Below are 24,416 nucleotides of genomic sequence, written 5' to 3'. Positions count from 1 at the left end.
GCAGCTTAGTGTATGCTCTCTTCTACAAGAAAAACAAACTGTGCATTAAATTGGGAAGAACAACTGAATTTCACAGTGGGAAGAATGCATTAGATTAAAATGATGCATAATCATAGATGTATGATACTGTGCTTAGGTGCATAAAATGTTTCAAGAGAACGAAGCCCTAGACACAGGTATTTCAAGAGTTGTTTATTTGCTTTATCATTTACAAACAGGTGAACAGGGAAAAAGAGGCTGGCAATCTCCCTCAAATTAATTTTCAGCTGTGGGGTCTCTTGTATTAAGGCGATAAGCAACTTGTGCTGAATCACTATACAAAAAGTTAACTGTCTAAAGAACTCTTGAATCAAAGGTTATCTAGAAAATAAGAAAAAAATGGTATTTATGAAGAGAATAGTGATAAGAAATGTGTAAATGTTCTAAGCCAGATAAGTTAACCATCTAATGTAAGGGACTGCAGAAGCCCTTTAATTGAACTCTAGAGCAGTGCTTGAAATGTGAAATTTTCCTTCCTATTTCCTGGCAAAGCTTTCTCATTGCAGGATATCAAACTGTTCTCTTTCCTAATGATTGTTATTCCACCTCCTTTATAAAGACCATTTCCCCTCCCACACCGCTTAAATCTGACAAACTTTACCTTAGGAAGAGGGACAAGTATTTATTTTTCTTGTTTGACTGTACAGAAAAGTATAAACCCTAATTTTAAAAGGGCAGGGTTGACTCAAAGGAGTTTCCCAGGATCAAAAAAAATTCATCTACCTGACTGCTGTAACATCTGCTCTACACACCCCCTTTTGTCTTCCCCAGTTCTCCTTATGGAATATATCTTGTTCCTTTTACCTTCTCATAACGTTGTTGCTCATTTTTATTCAGACACATGATGAGACTGATGAAAATATCAGAGACTTGAGATGATAGAACTTGTAGATTAGAGACTGTAGACCAGTGGTTGGAGCCCACATTCCTCAATGCTGGTGATGTCCTCAAATGAAATTCCCTTTGCTTGTGAACTGCTGAACTGCTCTGAAACAGAAAGAGCATTTTCATCACATTAGATAAGGTTACTGTTTTGCTTGCTGTACTGTTCTTTGGTTTTTACTTTATAAATGATTATTTTAATTTTCATGCATTTTTCCCTGAAAAAGTTCTATGTCGCCTTCTGCAAAAGTTTTCTCTTTTCTCGCACAAGATTAGGTATTTTTCTCAGTATTTCCTTTTATGGACAATCATGGAAAGCAGCTAACTTTATCTGCATACTGTGAAAAACTACCGAGAGTAAATTTAAAGAATACTTTTAAGGAAACAGTGGGATAAAAAGGTCTTTTAGCCTGTCTGAGTGTCTTATTCAGTCTCATTCTTCAAAGTCTAAGTCTAATTTCCAGTCCTGCTATAAGCCACATGTCATGACCTTGCTAAGTGGGTGGAAATCACAGGTAGACAAATAAGAAAAGAAACAGAAGAAAGAAGGAGAAGGAAACTTCAATTACAGTAGCAAGAACAATGAGTAGTTCAAAAGCAGAGTTTCTAGTTGTTCAATGGATAGATTCCTTTTTTTATTTTTTGAGTGTTGTAGAGCCACAACAATTCAAGTGTTTCTGTCTAGTAATTGATTTATCTGCTTACTGAAACACATGTATATCCTACATATTTCTCTTTTTTCCATCCCTGACTTTTCCAGTATTAATTAAATCCTGAGCTCTTAAACAATTTTCACACTTTTTTACATTCACATAGATATTATAAAATAAACAACATCTTGCCATAGCAGTCACATACCAGAAAATACTGAAATCAGTAGGACTGCAATGGATCTGATTTTACTGATCTGAAACAAAAAACAGTGTGAGTTGTAGAGCTGATCCTGTCACACATATGCACATGGAAATATTATCCTAACTGAATAAATTCTCATAGCTACCCCCAAGGTGGTATTTTACAGTCATTCTATTTCTGAAATGAAAGCAGAAAATAATATTTGAACTGACATTATGATGAAAAAAATATAGTGATCAATGTACGTGTCCACTAAAAAGGATATGGTGCTCCTGCATAGAATATTATGCTATTAAAATGAGAGCAAGATCTTCAGAATTGATGTTTTTATCATGGTTGTTACGGAAAATATCACTGCATTAATTTGCACTTTGAGCTCTTTGCTCATCTGCAGCCATTGTGTCTGAGAGAGAGAGTGCAGCAATATTGCAGATTTTTTCTTTCCGTGTCCTATTTCTGTTATATTTGGTCTACAATAGTTTCACAGCCCTGAATGCAATCCCTGAAAAGTTTTAAGAGATAGCTTTTCTGAAAGTGTGAATGCTGCATTGAAATGCAGGTGGTCAGAGATGAGTTCATCAGGATGTCACATCCCGGGGTGTAATTATGACCTGTCCCTGAAGGCAAGGGAGGGTAACTGAGGTTCTTATTAATAGATCCCTTGGGGCACATTAGAGTGCAACAACACTGAATGACTGGTGTTTATATACATATCTATCTATCTATCTATCTATCTATCTATCTTTCTCTTTCTCTATATATATGGGTATATATACGTAGGGTTTGTTTTAGAACAATTTGATTTCAATGGAAAGGCTGTATGTAGCTGTTTTGGTTATTATTACCTGTAGTAATATAACACTATAAAAGTATAAATATATCACTTAAGAGAATATAAAAGGAAAAGAAAGAAAGAGAAAGAAAGGATAACAGTAGATAGTGGAGAGGGAAGATATCACCACCCGTGGATACAGTGACAAGACTTGATTGTTGCAGTTTCGACGTCTGTTGGTTGAAGCAATGGTCAGTCTTGATCCCTTGGGGGTGGGGGAAGACCCTGAAACAGAAAGTTCAATGGGTTAGTACCCATTCAGGTTTGGATGGGAATGCCCAGGTACCTCCTTTGGAGGGTGGAATTCCACACTGTCTGATGCAACATTGTGGATCTGTTGCAACACTGTGGATTGTGCACAGTCCTCAGGTGGAAGGCCCAAGAAATGGGTCTGGGGGCACTTCAGGGGGCTTTTATGGTTTATGACACCTTCTCAGATGTGACAGTTGCCTCTCACATCAGTGTAGTTGAGCCAGTTATGCCCCATCAGAAGGGACAAACGCTTCAGGCCTATGTGTAAATGTGAATGTCCTGATACCTTCCCAGGGTGGGGAGTTTTACAACTGAGCCAGTTGTGTAAGGGAGGACATTGGCATGATAAAAAACATTATCTCATCTCACAGGATCTTCTTTTTATCAGCCTCTTCCCTTATTTGGCTCTAAACCCAGCTCCTTGATAAACAAAGGTTGATTTGTCCTGGTAATCTGACCTTGGTGGGTGCTCACCCACTCTGCACCTGGGCTGTCTATGCAGATCAGAGGTGTCATCACGTACCCAAAACCTCTCCTTCTCCCCTTTGGCCTAGTGTGCAAACTTGGCCTCAGCAAAGCACCTGTTGCTTTTGCAAATGAGCCATGATTTGAGTCATTAACCATTAACATTTTAGTCTCCCATAGGAGTGCAACAAAAAACAAAAGCCAGTGCAGCTCCAAATTGTGTTGTTTTAGCAAGGCATTCCTCCACATCCTGAACCTCACAGACCTTGTAGGCAACAATCTGCCCTGGTTTATCTGATGATCCCAGGGCACAAATGACAGATGCAGCTTATTGGAAACTTCATCCTGAAGTTTACTGAGACATCGAGTTAGAAGGCTTGAAGCTTCAGGTTTAGTGATTATGTATATTCCAACATTAGGTAAAATACCTGACATTTTCTTTTCTGTTACTGTTGTCTACACTTGGATTTGCAATATAAAATTTTTTCTTCTCTGCTTCTTTTTCACATTTACGTCCTTAATTTATTAAAGCCTAAGTCAAATGGGAAGTTTAACATAAAAGAGAGGGATTTGGCATTTTTAGAAACTTGATCAAGACTTAAGAAAAAGTGTGTTGGAACTATGAAGGTATGAAACCCTTTAAATTTTTTGGCAATTAACATACTTAGTCCTTTGGATAAAAAAAAGTTAAGTAGTGGAGCTTTTTTTACGATATTTCCATGTAAACCAAATGAAGTTTTCATTTCACTTTGTTATATTGTTATTGGTTTTTTGTACACTATGGCCTATCGGTCAAATAGAAATTTATTGGACAATATTCTGTGTTCACAAAAAGATTTTTATATTTCTGTGAACAGTGCAATTAATCTTCAAATATATGTAAAAAATGCATTATATTTATTTCTATACATATTTACTTATTTTTTTTTCACATGGCTGGGCTTCGTGAACGAAGATTCAGGAAAGGTCTCTACCCATGTTTGTTACAGGCACGCTGGTGGCTAATAAGGCCAATACGAGATAGACATGTCCGATTGCAAAAGGCACAGCAGAAAGACTCCTTAGGTGGTAAATTCTGCAAGACACGATTCTTTCTGCGTTGTCTTTTCTCCTCAGGAGTGATCCTGCGTGCTTTCTCAAAAGCATCAGCAGCGTTATAGATGGTGTGTCTCCAGGCCTCCCGATTGGAGGCCAGAGTAGACCAGTTATGGTGATCAATATGACCAAGGCTGAGATGTTGTTTCAGGGAGTCCTTGTATCTCCTCTTTGGGGCTCCTCTCAAGCGGCAGCCGGTGGCAAGTTCACCACCATAAAGCAATGTATATATGTATATATTATGTATCATGGCTGGGCTTCGCGAATGAAGATTTGGGAAGGCTCTATCCACATTTGTTGTAGGCACGCTGGTGGCTTATGAGGCCAATACGTGACAGACATATCCGATTGCAAAAGGCACAGCAGAAAGATTCCTTAGATGGTGTATTCTGCAAGACACGGTTCTTTCTGCATTGCCTTTTTTCCTCGAGAGTGATCCTGCGTGTGTTCTCAAAGGAGACAGCTGCGTTATAGATGGTGTGTCTCCAGGCCTCCCGATTGGAGGCCAGAGTAGACCAGTTGTGGTGATCAATATGGCCAAGGCTGAGATGATGTTTCAGGGAGTCTTTGTATCTTTTCTTCGGGGCTCCTCTCTTGCAGCAGCCAGTGGCAAGTTCACCATAAAGCAAGATCTTAGGGAGGTGGTGGTCCTTCAACCTGGAGACGTGCCCTGCCCATCGCAGCTGTGTTCTCATCAACATGGCCTCAATACTTGTGATAGTTGCTTGCTCTAGAACATATATAGAAGCTTAGCTTGCTAAGCTTCTTGTGCTAAAAATGTCTTTATTCAACCAACTCTTTTGTTGCAAGAAGAATCTGCAGAGTCAAATGATGATGGTAAGCGGAGTTAAAGTATGTGAAAAAATTGGTCTCTGATACCCTGGACGATGGCAAATCTGAAGTACTAGAAAGGAATAAAACAATACACAGCTCTACTAAGCCATTTTTCATTAAAAGATCTCAAAGTACCTTGGAAACAGAATTAGTGTCACTGTCCCCAAAATTAAAATTATGGAAAAGAGACACAGTGAGAAGATGTGACTTGTTTTAATTGACCACTAGGCTTGCAGGAGAAACAGATGGGAATGTTCTACATATTCCCTGCCTTCACCTGCAACTTTCATTACTACTTATGATGTTTTAGTGTGACAGGGTTAAAGACTCAGCGAGAAAATAATGTCTTTTATTTTTTTTTTATAACTTTGCAACAGCACTGTTAAAAGTTGTTTCTAGTTTGCATCTTTGACTGTGTTCAGTGCTCCATTCTTCAGATGTAAGGCTTAGCCTTTGCCTGAAAGTTCTTTCAGAGTCTATGAAAAAGTATATAAATGAATGAAACACAACAACATTATGTTTCATTATTCTTTGCCCTTTACTGCATACAAAAAGTCTCATGAATAAGTTACAGAGTGCAATCCTCATCAACACAGCCTCCAGCACTTCTCATTTGGAGACTCACTCATCAAAGGGCACTCTGCAATGATGCCTAGGCTGAGGTCGTAGTCCAGGGGAGAAGAGATTTTCTTCACACAGACACGTGATAAAATTGTTCTCTGACTTCTGATTCAGTGAAAAAAATACATTAAGTTATATAGTTATTTTCATACTATGAAAATCTGTGATAAGAAATGTGATCTTGACAGATGATAGCTTTTTTCCTGTGATGGAATAAGATATTTCTGAAGATGGCAAATGTTGATTTGTGCACATTTTCCATGTATGTGTTAGAATAGAATAGAACAGAATAACAGGTTCTTATCAGATGTAAATCAATTGTAACTACACCAATATACAACTTTCCATAAAGTTACTCAAAGCAGAGCCGTTAGAAAATATCTTTCTCCTCATAAATTTCTGTATACATACATACATATTTATACGTAAACTAGTTATTTATTTCCATTTAGTGTAAACTGACATCTTTACTTTTTGAAAGCTTTATGGTGACAATTATATTCAACTGCTACTCAAAATGTTTCAGGTGAAATCACCCTTGTGTATTCATGAAGAGGGAAAAGTGCATGGTTATAATGCTGATTTCTGTGATTTTACTTATATGGTTTTTTGTAGTTTACCAAGTACTAACAGACACATAGATGTTGATGCTGTGGCTACAAACCTTTGCCCCCATTGTTATATAGTGTTTGGCTTCACTTTTCAGAACAATATTTGAACCTGGAAACATTTCACACTTTTTTTTCCCTTTTATTTGCCTTTTATATTGTTATTATCTTTTTTCCCTGCAATATTTATATTGCCACACAAATTTCAGGACAAGATTCAATCAGTTCCTATAGGAATTGTCCATTAAAATGTGTGTATGATTAAAATATGACGGTCTGACAATCAAGCCACAGTGGGAAATTGTTTTGAATTGTGTTTTTCCAATACGCTAAAAAACCCCAAACCAAACCAAAAGAAATCCCTAAGTTGATACATGATTCGTCTGGATTGGATTAAGTTTTATAAAGATTTATAAACTGAGAAACAGTGCTTTCTCAATTTTACTGAAGACTTTAAGACCAAAATTACCAACTATTTGCACTTCATCAGATGGAATTCTTTAGTTTTATAATAAACCAGAAATAAATCCCATGTTATTCACATATGCTGCTGTTATCTACTTAATTCTACAATTGCAATTCACATGAAGCAGTAGTATTGGTGTTGCGCCTCATTCTTAAAACCTGTTCTTTTTGCTGATGGATTTAGGCATAGTGCCTTATTATCCCTCTAAAAAAACCTCCTTAATAGTGTCAATAATCTTCTCAGTGAGAAAATAAAGAAATGTTGGTTCATTCTGAAGAAGGAAATGAGTGCAGATGCTCTCTTGAAATTGTAGCCTACATTCTGGATACAGGTCTATTTATTTTAAGCATTGAGGCAGACAAACCACTGTTAGTACCTCCGACAGTCCCAAGGAGAAATGGACTGAACTGATCACTTCATCTTTTTCCCTGGGCTATAAGTGGAATATATGTTAATAGATGTCTAATGTGTTAAGTAACAATTAAGTTTCAAAATATGAAGAAGAATGAACAAGGACCTATGATTTTATTCTGGGTTGGTCCGGTTTATTTTTTTTAGTGAGTATTAAGTCTCTGGAAGAAGGAATGTGCCTGAGAAGCTAGTAGTGGTTACAAATGCATATATGGAACTTCACAAATTCATCTTCATCTCTAATGACCAGGTGACTCGGCTGCTTTACTTACAACGGTGACCGGTAAAAGTGCTCCACTGATGCGTGGAGCATCTCCCCACAGCAAAGCATCCGCTTTGTGTCACGTAAGTTCTTTTTATTTTGTTGTTGAATGGATCTTTAGCAACTATCTCTCAAAGTTTAAGGGTATATGTGGCATTATGCAGCCCACTGCAGTCTGCTTTGCTGTTTTCTGACTTTCCTAGGGCATCCATCAATTTAGCTGCAGAATTTCAGTCTGGCTGCTCAGTTAAAGCTTGTTCTTCATTTTGTGGTGTTGCCAGTTTTGGTCTTCCTATTCCCCTGGGCTACTGATTTGCATATGGTTGACAGTTTATTTACGTGTTCCTTGTGGGTTTTTTATATAGTGTTAGGGCTTAAATCTGTTTGGAGGAATTTATACACAAGTAGAATTAGTTGGCATCCAACTCTGAATCTAATAATTAGTGATGAATGAGTACACAAGTACCCATGCTCTCCTCAGGCTTTCTGAACCAGCAGAATAATTAACCAAGCACCTCAGGCAGGCTTGCTTTAAGAGGAAGAGAGTTCCAGAAACATAATGCTACAGTTCTGTGATGTATCAGGGCTGTTTTCCTTAGCTGAAAAATATAGAATGTATTCCCTCTTCACTTTGACTGACATTCGGTTTCTATCTAATTGCTGCGTTTTCTCTTAGATCTTAATCATTTGCATCACACTTAACAGAGAAAAAGATCAAAGATCAGAGGGTAGGAAGATATGAAATAGGTTTCTTAGCTGACCCATAGTCATGTATAAAGATGAACATAAAATTTGAGGCCTGTGGGGGTTTGCCTCTCCCTTAGCAGTAGAAATGCTCTGACAAGACAAGGGGTTATGGATTTTAACTGTTTCATGAATAAACACATTCTTCAGAAAGTACCTTTTTCAGGTACTATATTGACTAAAGAAACACAGAAAATTACTGAAAAATTGCTCTATATTGTGCATTCTGTTCTTACATGAGGACAGAGGGAAAACCATAAAGATTATGAAAAACAATATAAAAAATTTAAAAAATATTTCCTTGATGATATTTCTGGTGTACCACAGTGTTACTGAACTTATTAGTTCAATTGAGTAAAAGCCTCTAGATTAAAATCTGAAATTAATGTGTTAGTGATTTAAGATTTATGATTTAATTTGTGGGTAGCTGAGAGTGTCCAATCAGTATTGGAAGCATTTGAAAATATAATGGTAGTACTAATTAATAGATGTATATAGAACAAAATATTCCACTTTATTAATTCCTTATTTGTCCATAACTTGAGTAGTGTGTACAATATATGTTAGAGGTGGAAAAAGTGCAGGATTATCATAGAGTATGGAATATCTTCTCTAGAGAAAGAGTTGAGTAGTCTAGGTGTAATCACCCTGGAAAGGAAATGACTTGGGGGAATACGGAGGGGGAGTTTCTACAGGATGAGTATCATGAGAGGATGGGGATTGAGTCCACCGTTAGCAAATTTGCAGATGACACCAAGCTGAGGGGGAGTGTCGATCAGCTGGAAGGCAGGAGGGCTCTGCAGAGGGACCTGGACAGACTGGAGAGTTGGGCTGCTTCCATCAGGATGAGATTCAACAAGGCCAAGTGCCCGGTCCTGCACTTTGGCCACAACAACCCCTTCAGTACTACAGGCTGGGGACAGAGTGACTGGAGGGCAGCCAGGCAGAAAGGGACCTGAGAGTTTGGATTGACAGGAAGCTGAACATGAGCCAGCAGTGTGCCCAGGTGACCAAGAAGTCCCATGGCATCCTGGCCTGTATCAGGAACAGTGTGGTCAACAGGTCCAGGGAAGTGATTCTTCCCCTGTACTCAATGCTGGTGAGGCCACACCTGGAGTACTGTGTCCAGTTCTGGGCTCCTCAGTTCAGGAAGGATATTGAGGTGCTGACACAATCTCTAGAGATCCCTCACAGTCTCATCCCCTCTGTGAGTCTATGACAATTCTTGTCAGATAATATGTATGAAAAAATTTATTTACTTTCAAGCACAACCTACTTTCCATGGTTTCCCTCTTCTTGGTTTTGTGATTTACTAGAGCACTTTTCATCTTCTCACTGTCAGTGGTAGACTGTGCACCATGTTTATGTGTTTACAAGATGGGAAAGATCTGCCAGGTTATGAAAATTCATGACTTAGAGATCAGGGTGCTGTCATGAGTTCACACACATAGCTGTGTCTGTAGAAAAGGTAGACTAGACACATTGTAAAGCTTGAACAGCCACATATGCACAATATTTTTTTCCTTCACAATGTGAAGGAAACACAACTCCTACATTGTGTCTATTATACCCAGTACCATCTTATCTTTAGTAGCTGTTATCTTAAGTCAATGAACTGTGTTGGAACAATTTGCTGAAGTTGCCTACACATACTTGCTGTAGCCACCTTCAGACTGCACAACACTTAGCAGCTTTGTTAATACAGATATATCCATTTATAATGTTAATGTGTCATAATTAAGAAGAGACAAATAAAAATATGGCCAGTGGGAATCTCATGAGGTTTAACAAGACCAAGTGCAAGGTGCAGGCTGGAGGATGAACAGATCGAGAGCAGTCCTGCTGAGAAGGATTTGGGGGTGCTGGCAGATGAGAGGCTGGACACAAGCCGGCTATGTGCACTCACAGCCCAGAAAGCCCACTGTAACCTGGATTGCATCAACAGCAGTGTGGGCAGCAGGTTAAGGGAGGTGATTCTGCCCTTCTACACCGTTCTTGTGAGACTCCACCCACAGTGCTGCATCCAGCTCAGGGATCCCTAGCACAAGAAAGACATGGACCTGTTGGAACAAGTCCAGAGGAGAGAAACCAAAACAAATAGAGGAAAGGTTCACCTCTCCCATGAGGAAAGGATGAGAGAATTGAATATGTTTAGGCCAGAAAAGAGAAGGTTTTGGGGTGACCTTATTGCAACCTTCCAATACCTGAAGGGAACCTACAAGAAAAATGGAGAGGGACTTTCTACAGCAGCATGTAGTGACAGGCAAAGGGGGAATGTCTTCAAACTGAGACTAGTTTTAGATTAGATATTAGGAGGAAGTTCTTTGCTGCGAGGGTAGTGAGGCACTGGAACTGGTTGCCCAGAGAAGTTGTGGATGTCCCATCCATGGAAGTGTTCAAGGGCAAGTTGAATGGCACTTTGAGAAACCTGATCTAATGGAAGGTATTTCTGCCCATGGCAGCGGTGTTGGAACAAGATGATCTTCAAGGTTCCTTCCACTCCAAATCATTACATATTCCTCACTCTTAGAAGACTAGACGTTCTCTTATTTTTCCCAATTAAAACAAATATTAACAATACTGTGACAGAAGGTTATGAAGTTGATAGCCTAGGAGAATTTGTAACTGTTCAGAAACTGTCCAGACATCCTCAGAAACCTTCTTCTGTGTATGTGCTCAAACCCTGACATTTCCACACTGATGGCTGCCACCCAAGAAGTGTAAAATGTTTGTAACACTTGGCTTCAAGTTTCATTGACAGCTGATTATCTGTCTTCCAAAAGACTGAGACATATGTGTGAGTTAGCATTAGATATTTAGGGCCAGATCTGCAGCTGAAATAAATATGCACAGTTCAATTGACCACTATTGAATACACCTGAAATTGTACAGGTAAATGATAGGCAAAGAAGTAATGAAGAGAAATGAAAATGACTTTATTGCATTTGCAATTGAATATCAAGCTGGTATTTATGGAGATAAATCAGCTTGTAAACAGTCTTCATTGCTAATTGCTCTTGTCTTTGAGGCTATTAGCAATGTAATATTTTATTTAATTGATTAATAAATTAAAATTTTAGTAAATAAATGTTTTAAGGATAAAATAATAAATAACTTATAAACAGCTTAAAATCATTCATTTTGGCCTTATTTACATGAAAGAAAGTGAAGGCTCCTCGCTACATTATAATAATAACAGCTAAAACACGGCAATTAGTACAAAGCAAGTGGCATAGAAAAAGCTGCACAATACAGCCTGTGCTTTCTGTAAATTCTCAGTGCCATATACTCAGCTCTCACCATTATGATAGAATACAGTCAAGTCTTCCATTCCAAGAAGGTAAACAAGGATGTTTTGTCTCTTCCTTATTGTGCAATGCTTTGAGAGTGTTTTCATCAAGTGGTTCTTGCTGATCAGAAAATGTAATGGTAATGTTGCAATGTCCCCTGGTGCTGTACCACTCATCTAGACCAGGGCTGAATGGTTTACTCCAGTCGGTAGGTGGTTGCTTGTAATCTCAGAAATTCTGAGGTAAAACCATACTGTGGCCAAAACCAAGCTGCTCTTTACTCTTTACTGGACATATCCTGAGAAAGAACAACAGCGCAACATGAGAAATTTGGTATAAGACACACACACAATGCATGTGGGTGCAAGGGGATTTCCTAAATGTTTGTTCCAGCAACTGTAGAATCAGTCAAGGAACTCACAGGAAGAACTATTTATAGAACTACTGAGAAATATAATTTTTAAAAAGCTATTAAATAGCATTATTTGGGGACAGTTTCCCTAAAGTAAGTGAAGGAAAATGTAGGTCATTTTGGGTTAAGAAATTCCTCTTTTGAAGTTCTAATCCCCTCTCTAGCACCATTTTCAACATAAATTTAGTTTGGGCTTCATGTACAGTATGATACATTTTTAAATGATGAATGAATAATGAGAAATGCTCCTGATCACAAAAAAAAAAAAAATCAGCAAAACATATCAATTACTATGAGAGATTATTTCAGCTTTCTACAATACAACACTGTTTCAATGTGCTTTTGTAAGTCACCTTCTGTACAGTGACTGAACCAAACAAATGATAATAAGAGCATCATACATTCACTCCATGTGTGTATAATATAACGAAAGGTTATTCATTAATTTCAGCACTTCCCTCAGAAACATGATAGAGTTTCTGGTGAGAGCGTAAGAGAAAAGACACTTTTTTCTTTCCCAGGAGACAAATAGCTTTTGGCCAGGGCACTGAAATAAGCAGTAGAAGACAGCTGATTTGGTTCTGCCGAGCACTTGCTCTAGGGAAGATACAACTGATAATAGAAGATGCAAGAGGAGGGTTATGAGGTTTAGACTACTCTGTCTGCTTCAGAGCATTGCTCTGAAACTTGGGGCAATACCAAAGCAGAGATATTTACTGCCTGGCATAACAACAAATATAATCTTATGTGTGGCTCGTATGTCTTGGGTTTCATCACTTCATCAAGAAGTTTAGAAGGTCATGTTCCATTTCAGGGAAAAATGAGACTGTTTTGAGGCCACAGGGATGTTTTTGCAGTAAAGGATAATTTGTTTCTGTCTGGTTGGGTTACATAACACCCATTTAGGTGGTATCTTTGCAGATAACTGTGAAGATGATTGTGTATGTGAGTGTGAGAAAGAGAGAGAGAGGGTGTGTGTGTGTATGCATTTAAAACAGCCAAGTGTTTCTTCTTCATTGCTAATTTAACTGAGTTGAGGTTTCTTTGAGATAGAACTTCCAGTTAATTTTAGAACTCAGTTGATTCAAGCACCTTCTAACTTCAAGTAAAATAATCACTACAGCATAGAGATCCTATCAATCATAGCAAGGTTTGCATGCTTATTTAGCTAACTTGTAATTAAAGGTAGCTAAAAATATCATGCATGAATGGCAAGTTTCTACTTTTTTATTTAGCTCATCTCCTTCAGAGAGAAGACACAAGTCCCATCAATCACACAGTTGGTAACTGAAGTCATTATCACTAAAATTAAGGCAATTATATACAAATGAATATTAATGAATCTTCCAGTCAAAATCCAGGTCAGTTTCCAAGAATTTTAATAAAAATATAAAGAACTATGCTTCTCCATTTAATCTTTTGTCAAATAATCAGTACCAGAAAGGACACACCTTTTGTATTAAGCTAACATCATGGATTGAGGTTTTAATGAAATTAATAACAGTATTTTTACAGCGTGGTGCAAAGTGATGTATTAATTAACATTGTTCTCTCAAAAAGTGACATAATGTTGCACTAACTTAACTTTGAAGTTGTCATTTCTAGTTGCCATTAGCTCTATTATAGGGAGAAAAAGGATTGTCAGTGCACTGTGCTCAGCCAGACGGGTAAAACAAGATTGTATTGTTTTTAGTCTAAAAAGAATCATACAATCTGAACTCTCCCAGATCGATCTCTGTGTCCCCCACAGGAAAGACCATCGGACAATTTGTCCCCTCCTCTCTAAGTCAAGTCACGTTTACTTACAGCTGAGCTAAAGGTAAGGGGAAAGGGAATAAGTCACAGTAGCTTTCTTTGAACTGTGCTTCACCCCATGTCTCTGGAAATGATCTCAATAGCTTTAAGGTAAGTCGTGGCAACTGTTAACTGCACATGGACACACAGCACAATAGTAGATGGAACTGCATCTCTGAATTATTTAAGGAGGTAGAAAGTAAGGCATTTCAAGCAGCTATATAAGACTGAAATTTCCTCATTGTAGCTATCAGCTTTCATTCTGAAAGTGCACTGAAAAAGATAATTTTCATGTATTTATCTTTTTGCTGTAACTGAAAGTCATTCTGGTGATAGCAATGGTGAAGGTGTGCCTTCATACTCCTTCCTTCATTAACGCAATTAAAACTAGGAGTGATTTACCTGTCATTCACACAGAACCACCTTTGTGTTCATACAAGAGGAATAAAAAAAGAGAGCTTTTTTAAATATCCTTTACAAAACGTTTATTCTTTTGCCTAGCTCCATGGGCAGATGGAGTCACTGCTACGCTGATGTACACTTGAACAACCAAGATCAGCTTCAAACTCCTTATTACTATAAGTATAGAGGAAAATTAGGTAGGCAGAATGTAATCACTCAAGCTGGTGTTTTGTTAAATACAGGAGTGAATAAAATAATTATTTAGCTTGTAAGTAAACAATCCTTTGCTATTCTGAATTACCTTATACTCAGCCTTAGCAATAAACAGGAGTATGTTGCAAGGAAAAAAATAATTCTATACCTACAGAGAACCCATGTTTCACACTTAATGTTTAAATTAGATAAAGTATCAAGAAATTCAGTCTACCCTTATTTTGAACTGTGCAAAATGGAGATGGATTTGAGAGTAAATGTGTTTGTTTCTTTTTTTTTTGCCGCCATGCTGGTTAAAGTAGAAGAATTATCTACCTTGAGACTAACATTAACAAGTTTAAAATGGCTTCAATTAATTAAATAAAATCCATGGACTGGGGAAAAAAGTATTGACTGTAAGTTTCTAGAGTCCCAAGAACAATTTCAAGTGACCCATGTATGTTTATACCCTGTGAAAACACTAGCATACACTTTCTTTCATTTAACCTGTTACCAAAATAAATTGTAGATAGATATTTTGTTTCATAATAATTGATTGTCTTATTCAAGGAACGAATACTTTTCAGAAATAACAGCTGTTCATGGTCACAAGTATTCCCAGATCATATATTTTTTCCCCTAACGAAAACAAAACTTTGTCTTTAAAGAAGAGGTGTACTTAGAAATGTTTCATATGACTCAGTCCTGCTGAGGAACACTTTCAAACAAATAGACCAGAAACAGATAAAAAACCTAGAGGGATAAGTAAGCAGCAATGGGCAGAAACAAAAATTTCAGAGTAAATCTGAGGTTCTAGTTTCACAAGTATTTGTTTAGGCATCAGTATTTGCTTACTCATCCCCTAAGCCTCACTGATTATCACTGTCTCATTTCTGTCCCTCAGACAAATCAGAGTAAACATTGTTTGGTGTCACACTGGGAAGAACATCGGAGATGCTAATTCAGGTTAAAAACCCCACAGCTTTATGTTGTTGGGTTTTAAGGGCTTTTGGTCCTGAGAGAAATAACTGTAAATGCATGTCTTGTTTAAACTTGCCCCGGCATTTCTGTATTGCTTTATATCATAGCAAGCAGCATCCTAAATATTAGTATTCCAATTAAGGAGTTTAACATTCACTTCACATCAAGGTAAATTAGAGATTGTCATGAAATGTTTGCAGTCCCATGACAGTTTTCTCAGAGCCAACATCTTTTTCCAATTCTGATTCAGACTTGAAAATTCCTGAAAATTCCACCAAATCTAAATTACCTTGATGGAATTATTATTGTTATAATTGATATTACTGCTATTATTAGATACTTAATATGGACTATATATATGTTTATTTTAGCCATTTAAAATTCTCAACCTATTGTACTCGTAAGTAAAACTCAAAAATTACCTAAAAGGGCATTCAAAATCTGAGCAGGAAAAAGGTAGGCAGTTTCAAAAGTGAGTGCTATGGGTCTGTGACCGCATTTACTTTTGATAGGTATGGTCATATCTAGTGAAATAGTTGGCTTGTGGCTTGCACAACAATAAAACAAGGCTTCACTTGTCAAGGAGTCTTGCATTTGCTGGGGGCAAAGGTCAGGGACATATAGTATTTCTGGTTATGACATGTGGCTACTTGTAGCTTTTTGATAATTTGTGTTTGGTCTCTGTGTCTCCTGCTGATCAGCTCATATTTCCATAACAGCTGTATTGGTAATGACTATTGGGAATGACATCCTGAACTACTGAATTCAGGCTCTGCTAAGGTCAATGGCTACATGGTATTATCCTTTCAGAAGTGCTTTTGCTTGATCTTAAACCATTTTTTTTTCTGCTACGTTTTCAGAAATATTTTCTTTCTTATTCAGAGACTGCATTTGTTCATATCTGATTGAGATCAATTTTACTTAAATCTTTCTTTCTCCTAGGCGTTTCATCTTTTCTCCATTTCTTGAAACAAGGGACATCTTTTCTCAGACTCCACCTCAATAAGCCAGGCAAAATAAGTTATTTCAGTTATTCTCATAAAGGAGCCTTTATACTTCCTTTAAAGTCCTCTTGGACAACTGGTGCACTGTTTCATCTTACCTGTGCAGCACTGGTGAGTCTTTACAGGTATGATCTCAGCAGTGCCTCATGCAATCACATTACAGTAGGAAATACTTCCTCAGATGTCACTTAAGAGATCATTTGATCTTCCCAGGAATACATGATGTTAATGAAGCATAATTACCATACCCACCAAAAAGCCTTTCTTCTCCTCTCACACTTATAATAGTGGAGCTTCCAAAGAGTAGCAGGGATTATTTTTCCCTTAGATACCCAAAAGATATTGGACTTTTTAATGTTACTCTCCTTCTATTTCTACTACTGCATTTGTCATAGCTTCTTTTAAATGGTATTTGAGTACCCAGTACACCTCTTTTGCATTTTCTCTTGACTTTCTATTACTGATATTATGCTTACTCATACCTATAATTATTATAAAGTTCTCCTTTTGTGCCAAATTCACAAATGCAAATAAGTATAATAAAAAAAATATGTTGTCTGACGATTTTTTCATCATCACTAGAATACATCATGATAATTTGTGCACCACAAAATGAGAAAGATATTAAGCTATTAGACTTTCCAAAGAAGGGCAACAAAGATGGTGAAGGGCCTTGAGGGGAAGCTGTATGAGGAGCAGCTGAGGTCACTTGGTCTCTTCAGCCTGGAGGAGACTGAGGGGAGACCGCATTGCAGTTACAACTTCTTTATGAGAAGAGGAGGGGCAGGCACTGATATCTTCTCTGTGGTGACCAGTGACAGGACCCATGGAAATGGCCTGAAGTTGTGTCATGGGATGTAGAGAAGCAAGATTCAGGATGGGAACAGTTCCAGGCATGGAGAAAAGCATACAGCAATTGGCAGGACTTTCATATGGACTTTACTGTTATTATGTGGTTTCACTGTATTCATGCTACACAGTGCACAACTGCACATGCCCAGGCTTCCTCCTCCCCCTTTTGCCTGTGCCCTGTTCTGATTTGCTCCCCCATTTGTCTGTCTGATAGCCCACCCGATGTTCTGCCCCCTTTCCCTGGCGGGACGGTTAAGAATCGGGCGCACGCCTGAATAAACAAGTCTGCTTGCACCCTTCCTCGTGTCCTGTCCCCTCTTCCCTTCGGACCGCGACAGACGGTGCCCAGCGTTGGGCAGAAAAGGTTTTTACCTTAAGAAAACCTCCCCCACGCCACAAAGGGCTCAGACGGCGCTGAGAGAAGCGTTTTCGTCTCGCTGGTCCTTCCCGGTAGAACCCCAGATTACGGTAAGATGGCCACCGCACCGAGAAAGGTGAGCTCCGGAAAAACCTCTAATCCCATCTCCCACCCTCATAAAATCAACTTTAAAACCAACTGCAGACCAACAGAAGCCTAAGTAATTTTGCAATGGGCCTCTCTCTATCTACACCTCAAAAGTTTGTATACCGCAAGCTTAAAGACTTTATTTTGGAAAATGGACACCCCTTAGACAAAAAATCCGCAAAAACCTTTGCTAAATGGTTTGAAAACAGAGGGGAAGCAGTCTCCGACAGCATGTCTCTAAAAGACTGGGAGAAAATTGGGTACAATATCTGGAGAGCGAAAGAGAGGGGAGACAAAACTGCTACTGAGGCATTAATTGCCTCGAGATTGATTCTGATGATGCTACAGCATCAGTTGATGAGTTCCAATGAAAATCTCCAAGAATCACCACGAAAATATAAAAATTCCAATTCAAAATCCCCGACAAAGGACAAGCCCCGGAAAGACGAGCACGGCGGGAGGGAAAAAAGCGGCGCGGGGAACACGCGGTCTTGGCAACATGGCGACGGGGGGGGGGGTGAAGGGCGCTTGCACGGGCACGGGGCCGAAGCATGTGGGGGGAGATCGCGGGAACGCACGCCGCGTGGCAACACGGTGCACAAACTTTTCACGCGCGCTCTGTTGGTCCCGCCCCCTAGCCCGCCCACGCAGACTCCGTCGGCACCACCCCCCAGCCCGCCTTCGCGCCCGTCCCCCTACGCCCCTGGCACGACCACGGACCCTCCCACCAGAACACCCTCTCCCTCCAGCGCTGCCTCTACCCCCACATCATCACCCTCCCGGGGTAGACGGAAACTAAGGAGCAGGGTCAGAGCCTCTTCTGACGGTAACATCCAGAAAGATGGCCACGCCCATGAAGCCTTTGTTACCGAGGCTCCCGGCAGTTGCAGGATGCCAAAGGTCTCTCTTCCATGCAAGGATATTTGGAAAGCTTTCCGGACAGAAGCCTCACAGGCTAACGACGCCGAGTTTTTAAAAGCTTTTCCAATTTACCTAGAGGAAGGTCGTGCCCCCGAGTGGCGTCCGGTGTCTTATACTATGTTAAAGGACATCAAAAAAGCGATTGTAGAGTACGGTTTAGGCTCACCCTATACCGTTGGACTTTTTGAATCGTTTTTTCTCGCCTGCCGTTTAATACCTTATGATATCAAAGCGGTAATTAATGGACTGTTATCGACTGTGCAGGCATCCGTTTTTGAAGAGGAATGGAAACGTCTTATAGTTAAATATGTCAATGAAAAGATGGAGAGGCGTGGTATTCCTGTAAAAAATGCTATTGATATGCTGTATGGAGAAGGCAACTATGCGAGCCGACAAGACCAGGCTCGTGTGGATTTAAAATACCTGGATATTACAAAAGATCTGGCAATGGAAGCCTTTAAAAAGGTTGCTGATGCATATGTCCAAACACCCTCCTTCACCCTAATTCATCAGGGCTCAACAGAACCTTTTGTGGACTTTACAACCCGGCTAAGGGAAGCTATAGCACGGCAAGTCAAGCAAAAGGAAAACCAAGACATTTTGTTTAATAAACTTGTGAGTGAAAAGGCTAATGAGGATTTCCAACAAGCCTTAAAAATGCTAAAAGATCCTACACTCCTGGAGATGATAGAAGCTTGTAAGAATGTGGGGTCTAATCTCATAAAGCAAGACTAATAGCTAAAGCTTTAGCTGGACCACAAACCTGTTTTCACTGTGGGGAGACAGGACATATAAAAAAGAACTGCTCACAATTAACTACAAAGACTGAGCTTCCCAAGCCGCCGTGCAAACGATGTGGGAAAGGCAGACACTGGACTAAAGATTGCCGCTCCCTTACTAACATTTATGGACAACTGTTACCCCCGAAAAAGTCACCAGACTTGAGAAGAAAAGTGACTTTTAATTCAACGCCAGATCTTAAACAGTGCACCTGTGAGCTGTCAAGAAACAAGGCAGCACCCCCTCAACCGCGTTCCATCCTGCGTAGCCCATCCCTTCAGCAAGTGCCAGGAAACCACAGCAATCCCTGCAGTTCAGCTTAAATCAGATGAACTGATTATGCAAGTTATGCCCTTATCACGTGATCCCAATCCTAAATTCTCCCTTCTTACATGTTCTGCTTACTTTCCAGGATCTCATAGTCCACAAAAGACCACTATCACTAAGCTTTTAGACACCATAGAACAGTGGCATCTCGGGCTGGAAACAATTTTTAGGGGGGGAGTCACTCAGCAAATGCAGCTGTCCACTTGTTTTGAAATTTTGCTTTCTCTGTTTTGTTACTAACTATTTCTTGTGTCACAGCATGCTGCAAGAAGGACTATCACAACAGGCATTTTTCAAACTAATAAGAAAGGGTGAGATGTAGAGAAGCAAGATTCAGGATGGGAACAGTTCCAGGCATGGAGAAAAGCATACAGCAATTGGCAGGACTTTCATATGGACTTTACTGTTATTATGTGGTTTCACTGTATTCATGCTACACAGTGCACAACTGCACATGCCCAGGCTTCCTCCTCCCCCTTTTGCCTGTGCCCTGTTCTGATTTGCTCCCCCATTTGTCTGTCTGATAGCCCACCCGATGTTCTGCCCCCTTTCCCTGGCGGGACGGTTAAGAATCGGGTGCACACCTGAATAAACAAGTCTGCTTGCACCCTTCCTCGTGTCCTGTCCCCTCTTCCCTTCGGACCGTGACAATGGGAGGTTTAGGTTGGATATTAGAAAAAGGTTCTTCCCCCAGAGGATGTTCAAGCACTGGAACAGGCTCCCCAGGGAAGTGGTCACAGCACCAGGCCTGCCACAGCTTGGTAAATGCTCTCAGGCACATGGTGTGATTCTTGGGGCTGTCCTGTACAGGGCCAGGAATTAAAATTTGATGATCCTAGTGGGTCCCTTTCAACTGAAAATATTCTGTGATTCTGCAATAATTTAATCTTTCTCTTGAATTTTAGACCGCAGACCTAGAAGTGTAATTACAGTGGCAAGTTTGTCATTGCTGTAAGCAGGATCCCCGCTGTTCTTCTACTGGAAGTTTCTCTTGACACCAGTCCTTTTGCTTTCTCTCCTCCTTTTCAACCTCATATCTTCTTCCTCTAACTGGTTTTTGTTCCCTCGGTAATGATGAAGAGATGCTATAACAATACAAAATAGCTGCATGAGACATCTTTTGGGAGCCTACAATAGCCGTGATCCACAATATTATTTCCCAGCTATCACAACAGAGGAAGGTACAGGGTGCCTATGTGAATTCTTCCTTACTTTCATTTAGTTTCAGTGTTCTCCTCTCTGGCTGCATTTCAGCAGTAGGCACAGAGCTCCCTCTACACGTTTTGTCGATCGGATAAAGCACTTTTGGATTCTGCTAGATGCAGCTAGATGAACAGTACTAGACAAACATAAGTCATTTTCATTAGCTGTTACAGTTCTCAACTACAGCTAAGAACCAAGAAACTAAACCAGGCTGTTAGGGACCATCTTAGTATTGATAAAAGAAAATAGTTGACATTTGCTTCTGGCAGTTTTACTTAGAGATATGTGTCTGCTAGTCTGAGAAAGATATCATCAGCTGTGTGAAGTCTGAGAGATCTCAGAGGAAGCAGAAAGAAGAAAGGCCTGAAAAGGATTGAGGTATATTTTCTTTGTGCTTAGAAAGGGAGAGAGCTTCTGAAAAACTAAAACAAGTAATGGGACTTACTGGCAGACATTGGTAAAGGACTTGATGGGAAATTTGATCTTCTCTGTTACGAGTCACGACCTTGAACGTTACAGCTTCTGCATGAGTAGCAGCACAGTTGTAAATAGAAGTGCTTCAAATGCCATGACAGTATTGAATTCAGCACAGAAAGAGGTAGATCTAATTTGTCCATATTGCATCTCTTTTGTAAACACTGCACTTGAACCACAGGTAAACTTGTTTCTCATTCTTTCAAATATGCATCATCTACAGAGTGATATACATAAAAATTGTTAATACGTTCTACTTGCAGAAGAGATAATTTGTAATTAGATAAACATTTGGGGACAAAAGAAAACATTTGTTCTATACTTGTGTGACTGAGCTGCCTGCTCATGTGTGTTACATTGTTACCCATAAATTTAATTGTTCTCCTCAGTCTAGGTTTCTTATTTTAAGATAAATAAAATGGACTAGGTTGCTGCCCAAGGGATCACTGCTTAAATCAGCTGCTCCTCCCAGTTTTGTGTCATCAACAAACGTGCTGAGGGTACACTCTGCCCTGTCATGACCTTTGGTGAAGCCATGCTGACTACTCCTGATTAATTTCTTGTCCTTAAATGCCTGGAAATTAGGCAGTATTCAGGATTAGCAGTTCCACTGCATTCCCAGGGATAGAGGGGAGGTTACCCATCCTATATTTACCTGAGTGTTCCTTTTAGCACTTTTTGAAGATAGGAATGACGTTTAATTTCCTGCAGTCTTTGGGTACTTTCCCCACTCACCATGGTTGATTGGAGATTTTTGGGAATGGCTTTGGAACACATTATCTGCCAGCTCCCTCTTTGGGTACTTTCCCCACTCACCATGGTTGATTGGAGATTTTTGGGAATGGCTTTGGAACACATTATCTGCCAGCTCCCTCAGAAAAAATGGGTACATCCCATCGGGGCCCATGGGCCTATGCATGTTCAATTTGCTTAAATTTTACCTGACCTGAGCCTCTCCCACCAACGTTACAACCCCCTTGCTACAGCCACTCCCCTTGGTCTCTGGAGCCTGGGATTCAAGGCCAATCTTGCTAGTAAAGGTTGAGGCAGGGATGGTGTTCAGTACCTCGGCATTTTCCATGTCCTGAAGAATTAGGTCCCCTGCCTCACTGAGAAACGGGCCAATGTTTTCCTTAATCTTCTGTTTGTCACCCATGTACTTACAGGAGCCCTCCTTCTTGTCTTTGACATCCCTGACAAGATTCAATTCTGTTTGGGCTTTAGCTTTCCTATCTTCATCTGAGAATACTCAGACAGTGTTTCTGTATTCCTCCCAGGTTCCTCATTCTTGCTTCCATACTCTGTATACTTCCTTGTTGTGTTTGGCCTCTCAAATGAGAGAGTAAAGACAGATGTAATGGCTTTCAGGATTACCAAAAAAAAAAAAATAATAATAATTACAAGTTATGACATGTTTGAAATACTAAAAGAATATAGAACTCACATCTCTTCCGTAAAAAACGAACAATTAAAGACAATAGGAAGGATTTGTATACCTCATTATTGACTTCTTAGCCTCTTCTAAAATCCGTCTTTTCTGTAAAATCTGCAGATGTAACAGTCCTCTGTATGGGGACAGATGGAAGCAACTACTGCTTATTGCTTTGAAAAACTATTATGCTAAAACAGTATCTCATTACAACACCTTTGCAATGATCTGGGAGTTTTGCTCAAGAACAAAATGGATATTTATGTTCATTGTGCTTTAAAAATCATATTTTAAAAGACTCTTAATGAAAGACAGTCTGTGACCTTTTAGCTGTTTCAATACTATTGTGGGAACGAATTTTCATTTCATTGAAATAATTATGTTAGCAACTTCTACTTTTTCTTTTTTTTTTAATTGACAGTAAGTATGATTAGGAATACAATAGCACCACCTGAGGCACGGTAGCTGCCTGGATGACTTGTCAGTTCATAAATACAGGGTCAAATTTAGCCTCGCTGTGAGTGAGCGTACTTTAATTATCTGTTATTTATTATAAGTTAAGCTCTGACAATACGCTCTATACTAATAAGAATGGGAAATAAAACAGTCATACAAAGCATTCTTAAGCTAAGAAGCTATTTTTGCAATTCTAATTTATGTTCTGTTTAAAGTATGCAGCCAATTAATTTTATTCTTTCAAAATTACAGGTGAAGAAAGCTAAAAGTTTGTTCTTACATTCATATATAGATATCTCAGTAAAAGAAAAACCTGAATTTCAAGTGCATTGAAGTCCCATAGGGATCTTCTAAAAACAGCAAGTGCTAAGTGCCAGTGTAATGCCAAAATGCATAGTAAATAAGAGACTCATCACCTGAGTAGGTTTGATGATGAGAGTTGTCTGACCAGAAGTGTGGCACCAAAACACTCAATCAGAGTACAAATGCAATTTAGCTAAGTGGTCAGCTTCATTACACTTGTAATATCAGAGTGTACAGCCTAGAATACCACTCTCTCAAGTTCAGCTGGGTAAACTTAGCTAAAGAGCTGACTGAGTACATAATGCAAAAATACACAGAACTGCTGAGGTCAAATGGGAGATCAGCCTGTTTTGTCTGTTGGACTTTCTGTCTTAAATGAGCATCCTGTTGTTGTTTTGCAGGCTACCTCTTGGGTATAGGTTTTGATACTTAATAGAGACACACAGAACAAGCATGGTGTGCCAAGACCTGAGGGCTTGTGTGACCCAGTAAAGATTTTTGACCATTTGTGCTACAAAGAAAAATAGAAAAGGGCATGTAAAAATCAACTAGTATAGGATCATCCCTAAATATTCAGAATAATTCTCATTTTAGTGATAATGTGATGAAAATTGTCCCTGTTTAAGTACATTGTGGAAATTAATGATGGAATAAGTTGCAGTCCTAGAAATGTACCTTGCAGATAAATGTTTGCATTAGACTTTAAATTCTTGTGCAATTTGTTG

At 39.3% G+C, this 24,416-nt stretch overlaps 1 protein-coding gene across 1 annotated transcript; it reads left to right on the top strand.

Annotated features, from left to right (window-relative positions):
* Positions 1 to 17,882: 17,882 nt before the first annotated feature.
* Positions 17,883 to 19,454, top strand: LOC120322704 (endogenous retrovirus group K member 24 Gag polyprotein-like). Its single transcript, XM_039378710.1, has one exon. The coding sequence runs from the start codon at positions 17,883 to 17,885 to the stop codon at positions 19,452 to 19,454; it is 1,572 nt and encodes a 523-aa protein (XP_039234644.1).
* Positions 19,455 to 24,416: the final 4,962 nt, after the last annotated feature.

The sequence above is a fragment of the Pipra filicauda genome, unplaced genomic scaffold (assembly GCF_003945595.2).
Source record: "Pipra filicauda isolate LSUMZ 115617 unplaced genomic scaffold, ASM394559v2 scaffold144_size1929842_pilon, whole genome shotgun sequence".
Classification (NCBI taxonomy): Eukaryota; Metazoa; Chordata; class Aves; order Passeriformes; family Pipridae; genus Pipra; species Pipra filicauda.
This window is presented reverse-complemented; position numbering and strand designations above follow the sequence as displayed.